This window comes from Nyctereutes procyonoides, unplaced genomic scaffold (assembly GCF_905146905.1).
Source record: "Nyctereutes procyonoides isolate TBG_1078 unplaced genomic scaffold, NYPRO_anot_genome, whole genome shotgun sequence".
Classification (NCBI taxonomy): Eukaryota; Metazoa; Chordata; class Mammalia; order Carnivora; family Canidae; genus Nyctereutes; species Nyctereutes procyonoides.
In genome coordinates this window covers 66,783,401-66,796,501 of record NW_026575046.1, presented here as the reverse complement: position 1 = coordinate 66,796,501, position 13,101 = coordinate 66,783,401, and the positions used below count along the sequence as shown (strand labels likewise).

Below are 13,101 nucleotides of genomic sequence, written 5' to 3'. Positions count from 1 at the left end.
TGGGCCTCTGCGGGGTCTCACTGAGGGAAATAGACGGGATGCGAAGCTGCCCTCACAGGGACTCCCCAGCTCTGGTGTTTCCAGAGCTGAGTCAGATGCGGAATCCTATGGGGATTTGAAATTGTGGTCTGGGCAGGTCTATTTCCACCCTAAGAAAGGAGCGGCTGGATCTGCTTGGTTGCTGAATCAGGGCATTGAGGTTTCTCAAGCCCAGGCCGGGCTCCAGCCTCTCCAACCTCTGCCTAGGCCTGGATTACTACCTTGCCTCAACCGAGGCTGCAATCGAGTCACATCTAAAGTCAGGAGAGGTTCCCACATGGAGATCGGTTTCCTCAGCCTAGAGCACGGGTTGGCCGCCTTCCCAGGGAGGCAGGGGTAGAACTACCATAGACTTGCGTTCCCCGGGGGAATGGCCCCCTCGCGCTGCCTGACAGAGATGGCCCCTGTCCTGGCGACGCTCAATGAGGTCAGCTAAAAGAGAAAAACAGAATGACTGCCTTCGGGGTCTTTTCATATATGGGGCAAAGCCGTGCTCAGGTGTTTTGGTAGCAGAGCGTCCCACAAGAAAGCTGGGGTTCTTTCTGCTGTGCTGTCAGGTGGAACCCGAAATTAAGCCAGACTTTGCACCCTGAGCAACAGAAGAGCTGGTGAAGGTTCGATAGAGGGGGTACGGCAGGCCTGAGGCTTAGCAGCCTTCCTCAGCTGTGCAGGGTGACGGGGACAAGGCCCAGAGCACAGCCCATGACATAGGGCCTGTGGCTCTTGTGGTCCTGCTCACAGACTTTTTATAGGGGCACGTCAGGATCCACCCACTTTGACTTTACAGGAGGGGCCCGAGTGAGGAATGACTCACCTGAGGTCACCCAGCTTTTCAGCGGCTCAGCCGTGACCATAACCCAAGTCTCAGGACACCTCACCCCCACTGGACAGGAGGCACGGGGGCCTCATTAACAGCACACACGAGACACTGGGGTGAACTGGCACCAACTTTAATAGACTCGGATTGTGTCTGCCCAAGCGGGCTGACGGTGGGGATGTCCGAGGCCTCCACTCCTGCAGACCCACGTGGCCAGTCCTCTGGACGAGTTCCTGCTTCTCCCTTCAAAGGCACCAGCTGGCCTAGGAGGACTTCACAATGTCTTTATTGTCGTGCGACTCATTAGCAGAGACCCACTCTGGGGAGCCTCTGGACAAGGCCAGCCCACTGCCCCTGGCCAGCCCGGGAGATGTGGGGGCTTCCCTGAACCAGCCAGACACGACAGTGGCCAATCGTTTTTCATTTAACACAGTGAACGTAATCTTGGCGGAGGGGAGAGGGTGGTCAAGGACCAGTTTTGAGAATACATGAAGGTTACGGATAACCTGTCCCACCTCACAGATAAATGCACATATGCCCCAACGTTTGCTTCTAATTTCTGCGGGTTCATAGGTTAAAAAGTCAAGAACCCTTGCGCCAGTGCTTTTACTCACCACTGTCTCTTCAGTAAAGAGAAAACCAACAAGCCTGCCTCACAGGCTTGCCTCCCTCTCTCCTGACAGCAGCCTCCCTGTTTGCCAGACTCCACAGAGCTTGCCTTTGCAGAGCTGCCCTTCCTCCGCAGCCCTGGCAGACAGAGCAAGCTCTACCCCTCCGGTTCTCCTCATCACATTCGATGGTTATCGTGTCTTCTAGGACCTTCCCAACTTCCCAGGGTACAGGCAAATCCAGCCCCCCCGCCAGGATTGCCTCAAAGGCACCCACATTCTTCCACAATCATGTCTTTATGATGGTCCAGGAGGACTCTGCCATTGTCCACATACAGCATGCTCAGGGGCTTGGTCTTCACGGGGGCACAGCAGGTGGAAGGGACTCGGTGGGGCTGGTATCGCTTTAGCAGACTCTGTGGGGGGGAGAAAAGTCAGTTAAAATCTGGGTACAAAAATAGAAGAAAATTGTTCTCATAAAGGAAATCAGCCTGCCAACATGTCATCAACTCAACACATAAAGTAACTTCACAGGCTGTTTAAAGAAAAAAAAAAAAGGAGCTAAACAGAAGATTCTAAAAGCTGTATCTGGGTAGAGCAGTAGCAAGCTTACATGTCCTCCTATTGTTCTAGTCTAGAGTGCATACCAATTCCAAGAAACTCCTGGTTTAGTTCCAGAAACATGAAGCAGAAGAGAGTCATGCGGAAATTCTTGTGGGATTTCCTTTGTTGCCCAGAGAAAGGCAAATAGAGTCAATAAGAGAAAAGGTAACAATCCCTTGGCACTCTGGAACCGGGCCCTGTCCCTGTGGTCCAGTGAGGTCTTTTCAGATGCTAGTGTCAGAGCTGCTAGTTGGGACTCTCTGGGTCTCTGGGGGGCCCCTTGATCATGCAGCAGGTAGGTGGGTGGAGCAGAAGTCCCAGGAGAAGCTCAGGCCTTTGCCCGGGAAAGGTCCTACAGGGCTCTGGCTCCTCTGGTGTTTTCCTTGCATCAGCTCAGCTCACATGCTCCCCAGAGCCTCTGTACCCCAATACCAGGGCCACCGCTTTGGGCTGTATTCCCTGCTCCCTCCTTCTCATTCTCCCTTTGCTCCCCTCCACCACCTTTCAGACCTTAGGCTGATTAGTGGAACCCGGTGGGCCTTCTCTCCTACAAAACCGTGTCCAACTCCCGTTTTAGGCAGCAGGAGTACAGCGGCTGGAACAGTGTTATCCCAACCATGGCCCCATTAATAGGGCCCCCATTCCATCAGTGAATCACGCACTTCTAGTAACGATAATGCAACATCAGACGTGCCGGACACCTGCCGGCATACATGTGCTCTAGGTACACCTAGCACCTCGTTTAAGCCTACAACATTCCTGGGCAGCCCCGGTGGCGCAGCGGTTTAGCGCCGTCTGCAGCCCAGGGTGTGATCCTGGAGACCCGGGATCGAGTCCCGCGTCCCACGTCGGGCTCCTTGCATGGAGCCTGCTTCTCCCTCTGCCTGTGTCTCTGCCTCTGTCTCTCTCTCTCTCTCTCTCTGTCTCTCTCTCTCTCTGTGTTTCTCATGAATAAATAAATAAATATTAAAAAAAAAGCCTACAACATTCCTGTGAAATCTGGCACGGCCACCCCCCTCTCGCAGGTGGGAAAAGTCAGGCTCAGAGAGAATGAGCAACTTGGTCAGCGTCATTGGCTAATACGTAGGAATCGAAGCCTGCTTTATTCCCCAAGTCCGGGTTCCGACCTTCCTTTCCTCGAAGTCAGAGCTGAGGGGAAGCAGCGGCCTTCTAGGCTACACCTTCCACCCCTAACTTTATGGAGGACGTCCTAAGGAAGCAAGGCGTTCAAGGTGACCCAAAGGGGGCAGCACTCCACGTAGGCCCTCAGAGGATCTGTCACAGGTCATCACTACAGGATAGGAGCCTGGATAGGAGCTGGCACCCGAATAACAGTGAATGAATGGGCCACGTGATTTACGAGCCACGCTGGCGTCCTGTCCCCCCACCTCCCCATCCAGCAGCCCACGGCCTCCCCTCCCCTCGGCAGGGCTCCGCACCTGGATGTATGCGTGGTTGGTCGGATGGAACTCCTCCCCCACGGGGTTAGGACACTCGCCCTCGCAGCGATAGGCATTGTACTGCTTGGGGTAGATGATCCAGGAGCCCCATCCAATGAGGTTGAAGTCCACCTGGAACTTGACCTTCCGGCACAGCTGGCTTCTGTCGGGCACATGGTGGCGCCGGTGCCGCCGGCGCCTCTCCGAGGACAGCTGTCCCTCCCGGGCCCGCCAGGAGCTCTCGGCCTCCCACAGCAAGGTGGAGCCGCCCAGCCGCCTCTGCTCCGGCGACAGGTTGGAGTAGAGCACGAGGAGCACGCTGGTGACAGGCGGCGTGGGAGGCCGCTGCGGACACCCTCCAGCCACGCTGGACATCTGCGCCTCCAGCTCCCCAGGGTGCTTCAGCCACTTGGAGAGTGGCCCGGTCACCTCCAGGACCATGCTGCCCGAGGAAAAGGTGACGTGGGACAGAGGGACAGTGAACAGGTCCATCCGAAGACGTTCCTGGCAGGCAGCCGGGTCCTGCTCCACATCTGGCTTGAGCTGGTGGAAAATCTCGATGGAGAGGAGCACGCCGGGGGGAAGGGCCACGGGGCTGGACAGCTGCAGCCGGAGCTCAGCCCACACCAGATCCTCCACTTGGCTTAGGAAGGAGAAGTCAAAAGCAAAGGTCCAGTTGTGTCCGTCCACCTCCACATCTGGGTGGGGAAAGACGGAGAAGGAAGCGGGGTGAGTGGGGACCCCCTGCGGCCTCATCCCTGTAACAACCCCCAGGGCTCCTCTTGGAGCCTTCACCTAACAGGCCTCCTCTCCATCCCCACCCCAACCCTAGGAGTTGGCATTGCTGAGTCCTTTTTAGTCCAATTTCAGGTGAGACTCAGAGAGGTTAAACCACCTGCACAAGGTGCCAGGGCCAAGAATTAACCTGGATTTGCCCAACCTCAAAGCTCAAACTCCAGATCACGGTTGGGCTGCTCCCTCCAAGGCGCTCCGTGGCCAGAGAACAAATGGTAGAAGCTAGATGAGTTCTCTCTGCTCTAAGGCCAAACCCTGAGCTTCCCCTCACCCCGTGACCCTGAGCAAGTCACCTTCCCAGACTCCATTCTCTCACCGGAAAGACCTATTTCACGGGCACATGAGGTTGGTATGCCTATCCTGCAAGGGCAAGCCTCGGCGCGCTCAGGGACGCACAAGAAACAGAAGCCAAAGACTGGCCACCCTCTCCTCCACCCATTCCTCAAGGCAGAGGCAGAAACTTCGGGAGTCTTGGACAGCCTTACACACAGGCTTCTACGGGCATTCTAAGCACGACTCTGCACGGACCTGGCAGTTTTCCACCCAGCGGGCTTTCTCATCTACCTGCAGGGTGCTTAGCACACCCTCCCAGCCCCCCATCCCTGCCCTGGCCCGGGCATTCCCACACCTGCAGCAGATACCTCAAGCGCACACACAGCCCCCAGCCCTGTTCCACATCCCCCCTCCAACCCCAAGACAACTCAATCCAAACTGGATGAAAAGGAATGGGGAAGCACATTCCATTCATTTTAGTCCTGGACTAATTTAGTCCACCGTCCGGGAATAGCATGTTTTTGTGGATTTTCAGCTCACCTAAAAGTGACCTTTAACTTTTTTCAAACCCAGTTTCCTCTTCTTTGCAATGGGAATGGTCATCCCCTACCCCTCCTTGCATTATCCTAAGCCCTCATGGAAATAAAGAGGCTTGAAGGTTTGTTGCTAAAGAAAAGTCCCTTAGATGATCCCTTAGAATAAAAATACTAACTGAGCTCTGATTTAGGTCCACTCTGGGAAGACCATGTGACAGTTTCTTTCTTTCTTTCTTTCTTTCTTTCTTTCTTTCTTTCTTTTTTTTAAGATTTTTATTTATTTATACAGGAGAGACAGAGAGAGAGAGAGAGAGAGAAAGAGAGAGAGAGAGAGGCAGAGACATGGGCAGAGGGAGAAATAGGCTGTGTGCGAGGCCGATACGGGACTCGATCCCAGGACCCCGGGATCACAACCTAAGCCTAAGGCAGGTGCTCAACCACTGAGCCACCCAGGCAGCCCCCATTTTTTTGTTGTTTTAATTGTCTCATAGAGCATCTTTGGTCAGGTGGTAAGTGAATTTCTCTGAGAAATCCACCCTGCACGACAAGACCGTTCCCAGCTTCAGCCTGCTGGCCGCTTCTCCCAGCCCATCTCCAGCTGCTCTTCTTCACTTAATTTCCACTTCCCTCCTCATTAGCACCTGCAGGGGGCAATAACCGGGCCCTGGCTAGCAACTCTCCCCAGAGGTGTGGGGAGGAGTCTGGCATCCCCCATGGCCCACTGCAGCACCCGAGCCAGCTGGGGGTTAGGAGGGACCTGCAGCGTGTCCTGGCCACTTGCACCAGGAGTTAAAGATTTTTTATCTCAAGCATCCACAAATGGCCTTTTAGAGGAAGGAAGGCGTTCTGGCTCCGTGGCTCAGAGCAAGGGCTCTGGTGCCTCCTGTGATCTTCAAATTCTGCCACTTGCTGTTTAACATTGGGCAGGTTACTTGCCTCCTCTGGGCCTCAGTTTCCCTCTCTGTAAAAGGGAGATAGTGACAGCATCCAGCTCCCAGGAGTGTTAGGATTTACTGAGATAACGTGTGGAAAGTGTCTTGCCCAGCACAACCAAAGTACAACATGTTGGCTGTCATCAACCACTTCCTTATTATTGCCGATGTCCAAGGTAGAAATGAAGGTGTCCGGGGGCCCCTGGGTTGCTCAGTCGGTGAAGCATCTGTCCTCAGCTCAGGTCATGGTCCCAGGGTCCTGGGATCCAACCCTGCTCAGCGGGGAGCCTGCTTCTCCCTCTCCCTCTGCCTGCTGCTCCCCCTGCTTGTGCTCTCTGTCAAATAAATAAATAAAATCTTAAAAAGAAGAAAGAAAGAAAGAAAGAAAGAAAGAAAGAAAGAAAGAAAGAAAGAAAGAAATGAAGGTATCCAGATAGGTAGCGAGGGACCTGGACAGAGGAGCAGAGTCATCTGTTACCGGGATGGACAATGTGTATGGAGGGCTCCTTCCCAGGGTGGGAAGAGTCTTTGCCTTCATGACCCCACCCCCAGCCAAGGGCTCCTTGGGAAATAGTGCTGCTGGGTTCTCTTAGGTCCGGCTCTGGTTCTTGTTAGGACAGGGTGCCTCATCCCTTGGGGGTCACTGATGCCTGATACATGCTAAGAATGCTCCTACCTGTACAACAAATTTGCTTAGGGCTTGGTCTCCGGAGAGGGTTCACAGACACCCTGAAACCTGTCCATGGGCTCAACGGAGTCGGCCCCACAGGCCCCAGTGAGATCTTGACCCATGTCTGGTTCTTTCTTTTTTGTTTTTTAAGATTTTACCTATTTATTCATGAAAGACACATAGAGAGGCAGAGACATAGGCAGAGGGAGAAGTGGGCTCTGTGCCAGGAGCCTGATATGGGACTTGATCCCAGGACCCCAGGATCACGACCTGAGCCCAAGGTAGACGCTCAACCGCTGAGCTACCCAGGCACCCACCCACATCCAATTCTAAAGAAGAAAGTGGTTGGGCCCATGCCCTTGGGTTCTCTCCCCTCAGACAGGGTGCTGAGGCTGAGTGAGGACTTGGGGCTCTGCAGGAAAGGAGGGTGTAAGACACTAAGTGTCTGCTCTACGTTATTATAAACATAGGATACGTTTAGGATGAGGATATTTGCCGATAACTGCTTCCGGCCGAGCCTCGTCTCCTGCAATCCTCACCACCGCTATTACCATTTTGCAGGTGAGAAAACTGAAGGTCTTCTAAAAACCCAAGGTGAGCCCTCAACAGGGACAAGCAGATGCAAACCCACTTTGGTTAGACTCCAACACCCACGTCCCGCTTTCCTCCCGAGGAGAACAGATAAACCCACGAGGGAAAGGAGCGTCGGGGACATCCCTTCTCCACCCGTGTCCCTCCAGGCAGGCTCTTCCTGCTGCTTTTAAAAAAAATGAAGCCCATTCACAGCACTGAATGTACTTAATGCCGCTGCACAAACTGAGAAAAGGTGAGTTGGTAGTTCTGTCCTGTATTTTACCACCTGTACACACAAATGAGGCAGAAAGCCAGCCCCCTATTTGAGAGAAGGGGAAACTAGAGAAGTCAACTGATATGCAAGGCGGGGGGGGGGGGGCACCAGGAATTGGGAAGCAGGCTTGGAAGGACCAGCACCCCTCCTTCCACTCTCCCAGACTGTCAACCCCCCCCCCCCCCACAAACCTTCTGGAACTCTCCAGAAGGACGAATGAACCGAAAAAGCGCACCCGCACCCCGGCCCCTCTGCCCAGCCTACTCCCCGCACCCAGCTTTCTGGATGCAGGGCCTGAGCCGAGCGCTCCCGTAACTGCCAAGCCCGCTAGCCCCTCGGATGTCCCTCGTCCGTCTGGTCCCCAGATGACCCCTCGGGAGAGGGTCATCAGCTGTCTGACCCCAGACGTGGCCGGCGGGGGAGCTGGGAGCCCCCAGCCCCAGACCACAAGGGGCTGGCGGGTGGCCAATTAGGTCAGATTATCGGATGTGGATTGCGCCCCAGCGTGGGGCGGGCCGTCTGGCCCCAGCCGCGGAGGGAGGCGCAGGCCGGCGCAGGGCGGCGGGGGTCGGCCCGACCCCAGACGTCAGGATGTGGATTGCAGGGGGCAAGGGGACCCCGCAGGAGCGCGCCCTCAGCCCAGCACCCACCTGCCCGCGCCGCCCGCCCCGTTCCGAGGGTGACCTCCGGGGCCCCGGGGGTCGCGGAGGGCTTCCCTCCATCCAAACCTAGGCTGGGGCCCGGCCCCCGGGGACGCTGACACCTTCCCAGCCTGGGCGGGGTTCCCAGGCCCGCCTCAGTTTCCGACCTCGGGGCACCCCATCTCCCAGCCGGACCTCACGGACGCGCCCCATGCTGGGTTTCGGGGCTCGCGGCCAGACTCCCTCACGCTGTCACCCACAGGCGCGAAGAACAAAAGGAATCGACAGAACGTACGCGGCGGTAATCGCGCCCATTGATCGCTCCGCGCGGTTTCGTGCTGCGCGCGGCCCGTGCTGGGGCCCCCAGCGCTCGCCAGTCTCTAAGGGCGGCCCCGGGGTCCCGCCGCGGGGAAGCGCGCCCCGTGCAGCCCGCAGCTCCCGCGGCGCAGTCGGCCTCCCACGCTCCCGCACCGCGCTCTGCGCCCCCCAAGCACCGCGCAACGCCCTGGGGCCCCCGGGCCGCCCCCGCCGCCGCCAGCCGCTGCGCCCTCGGGCCCCGCGGCCCCGGCGGCCCCAGCCCTTCCCGCGCCCTTGCGGAGGCCCCGGCGGCCCGGCCCTACCTTGCGCCTGCAGGCTGCGGATGATGTCAGCCCGGGGCAGCGGGTCGCGGTAGAGGCTCAGCATGTAGGCGAGAGGGGACGGCGACGAGGGCTGCACCCGCGTCCGCAGCGGCACCGGGGCCACCGTCGTGGCGCCCGCCTGGAGCAGGGCCCAGCAGGCGTGCAGCAGGCACAGGGGCAGCCGGGGGGCGTGCATGCTGGGCTGGCGGGGCCTGGAAGCGGCGCCTCCGCCCCTTATATCCCGGGCCCTCGCTGCCGCCCCGCCTCCTCCCTCCCTCCCTCCCTCCCTCGCTCCCCGGGAAAGCCTGGAGCTCCTATACCTCCCTCCACCCGGGGGTGGGGGTCGGGGGGTGGGGGGAGGCCCCCAGGGAGACCACCTGCTGGGGGCGGGCCGGACCTGAGCCGGCCAAGCTCGGGACCCTGGCGCGGCTGCTCTAGGTACCGAGGGCCTCGTTTCTGCGGCACAGCAAGCCTGTCGCCTGCAACTCTCAGGTCGGAATTGTGGCTTCCTCGCCCCGCCGTGCCTCGGATCCCTGCCACGCCCTGTGTCTCCAGGCTCCGAGCCGGTGTCTGGCTCAACTGGAGCAGGTGGAGAGTGGTGGCCCATCCTGGAGGCTCTCCCCACATTGGCCTGCGATGCTACCCCCCCCCCCCACAGTCGGCCAGGTGCAGCCTCCCCACTCATAAAGGTGTCACCTGTAATGTCCGTGCCCTGCCGTCCCTGCCTGTCCTGGCAGTTCCCCCTCCGGGAGACCCGGGTTTCAGCCCAGGACTCTCATTCCCTTTGCTCGGTGCCCTGCTTTCCTCACCTGCACAGGACTGATTCTTGTCTGGCTCCCTTTCCAGGTACAGTCAGATCAGAGCTGGAATTACCTTTAAAGAAATAGAAATCCCTGCCCCTTGTCAGGCCCGAGCTGTTTCCCTCAACACAGGAGGCCTCCTCCTGCCTCCTGTCCTTTCTTAGCCTCTCCAGGTACATGAGCAGCTGGCTGGCCTTTGCTGAAATGCTAGGTGCCGGGCCCACCTCGGCTCCTTCCACAGGTTGCTCCAGCTCCAAAGAACCAAGGCTCAGCCCAGAGCTGGTGGAGACAGGGGAAGCGGGCCCAGCAGGCTCAGCCTGGAGCTGCAGACTTGGGGTAGGGGGAGGCAGGGTGGGGCAGGCCCACCCAGCAGGAAGGGGCCTCCCCTAGGAGAGACCTGGGCTGCACACCCCAGAGGGCCATGGGACCTGGACGATCTGTTCAGCCTGCAGATTGTTAGTTCCTTAAAGTTGGGATTGCCTTGTTCATCGAGTTTTCCTCACAGTACACATTTTAGTTTGGACCCGAAAAATCTTAGCTAAGTAAATAAATCAGTGAATGGAAATGTGTCCGGACTTGCCCCAAGATAAGTAGCACCTTGGGTGTTTGTTAAACCTATTGATTCCTGAACCCCAATCCAGACCTCTAAGATTTAGGATTTGGAGACAGGGCTTGGTAATCTACATATTTCACAAGGGACTGGTGGTCCTTACCAGACAACTCTGCCAACCTGGGTGGGCTGGGGTTCTAGGCGCAGTTTGGAAGCCACCTCTCTGGGTTCAGTTTCCTCTTCTGTAAAGTGTTCCTGCGGAGACCACCCTCCATACAGGTTATATGAAGTGAATGGCAGAGTGCTTCACAAACTCTAAAACCTGATGTATTTGGAGAGCTTTATGCATGTTGGGATATGATTATGGGTGCTCCGTGGTTGTCCTTCAATTTCCCCAGTCTGGGGGCTTGCTGGTTCGGGATCATCAGCCCCAGCCATCTGCACCAAACCTTTCCTCGGAGGCAGAAGGCACCCTCACCCAGGTTGTGAATATATACGTAAAAAACAGGGACAGATTGTGGTCAGTGCAATGGGAGTCCTGATGAGGACCTGAGAACCAAGAATGGCACCACAGGGGAGGTGCAGATAGCTAGCAAGAGGTACAAGAGTCTCCCCCAAACCTGGATCTCCCCAAGTGACCTCAGATCCTCATAGACCCTGTTTAAACAGGGACATTCAGCCCAGAGCGGTCTTATCCACCAGGATGGAAAGGAACGAGAAAGAAGATATTTCTTCTACTTCTCACGGTGACCAGAAGCTTCTTGAAATTCAGGATAAAGCTTATTCATCCTGTGTCCCTTGCACCATGGGACACACAGGAGGCGCTTAATAAATGTCTTAGCTAAAATGAACGATTATGACAAATAGCTGACACTTACTGAGTACTTAATGCAATTAGTGCTCTGTTCATCACTGCACTGATTTTATCATTAGGCCCACTTCAGAGATGAGAAAACGGAAGAAACAAGGCAATTTGCTCAAGGCCACAGATTTACAGGTGGGAACAGCCAGTTTGTGAAGGGCAGGTCTGCGTATGACCCAAACCTGTGCTTTTAGCCCTGTTGCTTCCCCACAGATGAGAGGGTGACCATGTACCAAGACTTAAACGACTCTCAAAGTCTTGCCTTTCCTGGGCCCGGGAGCTGCAGACAGAGCTCCTTCTGATGTGTATTGGCCCAGAGCCCTGTAGGGGCCTGGAATCACTCTCTGACCGGCAAGAGCGACTCTGTCAAAGCCCATCCATCACTGCCCTTTCTGCAGCTCCGGCACCTAGAAGAAATCGAATCTCTGTCACCTCTGCAGGACCAAGGCTGATACCCTTCTTACTTTTGAAGGGTATTTGTTCATCCAGGATCCATTGCCTGCAAGAAGGATCCAGAGTGCCCTCTTTCCAGGTGAGGAATGACACCTTCTCACATCCCCTGCCCCAGACGGACTGACCAACAGATTACCTGACCTGCGAGATAACCTTTCAGGGCCATCCCAGCTGGCTGGAGGGTGGGGAGCAAAGTCCCTTGAAGTTCTTGAATGCTTTCCATCAGACCGTCCCAGACCCTCCCTCAACGTGAGCAACGGTGTGTGGCATGGTTAAGTGCTGGAGCTGGGAGGTCAGGCTGCCAGGAGCCAGAGTCAGGATCCTTCTCCTCACTCCCTGGGCTCATTACACCAGCCACTTACCATACTTCCTCATCTGTAAAATGGAAGTGAAGGACAGTATCTCCTTGAAAGGAATGTTCTAAGTAGTGAGTGTGTGTAAAGCACATAGTGCCTGTAGCATCTGGCCATTTGTGTCTTCATTCCTTTTTTTTTTCCCCCAAGATTTTATTTATTTATTCATGAGACACACACACACACACACACACACACACACAGAGAGAGACAGAGAGAGAGAGAGAGAGAGAGGCAGAGACACAGGTGGAGAGAGAAGCAGACTTCATGCAGGGAGCCCGATGTGAGATTCGATCCCAGCTCTCCAGGATCACAGCCTGGACCAAAGGCAGGTGCTCAACCGCTGAGCCACCCAGGCATCCCTGTGTCTTCATTCCTTGAAGGGACCTCCTTTCCTAGTGCGTCCACAGCAGCTTAAGGGCAAGAGCTAGACTGTCTCGGGGGCAAGGCAGGAAGGCATCTCAGTTCTGCACACATTTGATGAGCATCTCCCCTATCCCAGTGTGACCCTGGCTGTCTTCAGTTTCTCAGCAAACCTCTGCGTTTCATGTGCTCCTTCTTCCACAGGCATGTTTCCATCGTATCCCCCTAGTGAACTCCTACTCAACTCTCAAGACACAGCTTGAAAGTTCCCTTCCTCCAAAGACCTATCACCAGCTCCCCGGCAACGTGGCAGGGGCCTCTTCTAAGTACAGTGTGATAGAGCCGTCGTCCAAAGTCTTGGGTGGCTGCCATTGGACAGTGGCCTCCCAAGAAGCAGAGATGGCTCCCGATTCATTTCTCCTGATGCCGCAGCCCCTGGGTCAGAGCTGACTGTTGCTTGCTGTGATCTTCAACCCCCATGAATGACCCCAGTCCTAGAAACAGTAGAGAGGCACCTGGGTGGCTCAGTCGATGAAGCGTCTGCCTTCGGCTCAGGTCATGATCCCAGGGTCCTGGGGTCCAGCTCTGCGTCGGGCTCCCTGTTCAGCGGGGACCCTGCTTGTGTTCGCTCTCAAATGGATAAATAAAATCTTCTTTAAAAAAAAGAAAAATAGAAATGGTAGTAAATATCCCAATGCTGTGGATCTTGGAGGCCAACACCCAGAGCTGAGAAGTACCATCGAGGCGCCTCCAAGCACATGCGGCTCGTGTGATCCAGAGAGCGAGAGACCCAGCCCTCCCCCCAACAGTGCCCCTGTACCGCAAATGTGCACCAGCCCCGGGGGAACATCTACCCATCCCCCAAAGTTCAAAGCCATTCTTCCTCTGTCCAGGGTAGTT

The 13,101-nt window shown here is 56.2% G+C and overlaps 1 protein-coding gene across 1 annotated transcript; it reads right to left on the bottom strand.

Moving 5' to 3' along the window:
- Positions 1-1,005: 1,005 nt before the first annotated feature.
- On the bottom strand, positions 1,006-9,016 carry NODAL (nodal growth differentiation factor). The gene is made up of 3 exons (XM_055325576.1): positions 8,821-9,016; positions 3,507-4,204; positions 1,006-1,880 (listed from the first exon to the last, which is right to left on the bottom strand). The coding sequence occupies exons 1-3, from the start codon at positions 9,014-9,016 to the stop codon at positions 1,728-1,730; spliced, it is 1,047 nt and encodes a 348-aa protein (XP_055181551.1). The 3' UTR covers positions 1,006-1,727.
- Positions 9,017-13,101: the final 4,085 nt, after the last annotated feature.

Bases quoted from the DNA above. Each gene is read 5' to 3' on its own strand.
- NODAL (XM_055325576.1), bottom strand. From the start codon at position 9,016: ATGCACGCCCCCCGGCTGCCCCTGTGCCTGCTGCACGCCTGCTGGGCC. The intron at 4,205-8,820 runs GTAGGGCCGGGC...TTCCCCACCCAG, and splicing joins CCGCAGCCTGCAGGCGCAAG to ATGTGGAGGTGGACGGACAC. The intron at 1,881-3,506 runs GTGCGGAGCCCT...TCCCCCCCACAG, and splicing joins CCAACCACGCATACATCCAG to AGTCTGCTAAAGCGATACCA.